General features: G+C 42.7%; 1 protein-coding gene across 1 annotated transcript in view; it reads left to right on the top strand.

Annotated features, from left to right (window-relative positions):
* The first annotated feature begins 159 nt into the window (after positions 1–159).
* Positions 160–211, top strand: part of SDE2 (SDE2 telomere maintenance homolog) — a 10233-nt gene continuing 10181 nt past the window's right edge. Inside the window, exon 1 of the mRNA XM_009285580.1 lies at positions 160–165. Coding sequence (XP_009283855.1) covers positions 160–165 — 6 coding nt within the window. The remainder of the gene's footprint in view (positions 166–211) is intronic.

Below are 211 nucleotides of genomic sequence, written 5' to 3'. Positions count from 1 at the left end.
GCTTCGGCTGTCGCACGTCGCGACTGTGGGCACGCTCCTCGTTGCCGTCGCTTAGCTGAGCGGGAGGGTTTGCTATGAGGGAGTCCTATAGTCTCTTACATGTATTTTATATATATATATATGGAAGATACCAATCTTGAATTCTTTACGGTCCAAAAAATGTGGGTATTGTTTGTTTGTTTCTTAATACAGAGTGTTTTAACAGTTAGTG

This window comes from Aptenodytes forsteri, unplaced genomic scaffold (genome assembly GCF_000699145.1).
Source record: "Aptenodytes forsteri isolate BGI_AS27 unplaced genomic scaffold, ASM69914v1 Scaffold280, whole genome shotgun sequence".
Classification (NCBI taxonomy): Eukaryota; Metazoa; Chordata; class Aves; order Sphenisciformes; family Spheniscidae; genus Aptenodytes; species Aptenodytes forsteri.
The sequence above is the reverse complement of the archived record's forward strand: the minus strand, read 5'-3'. Positions and strand labels throughout refer to the sequence as shown.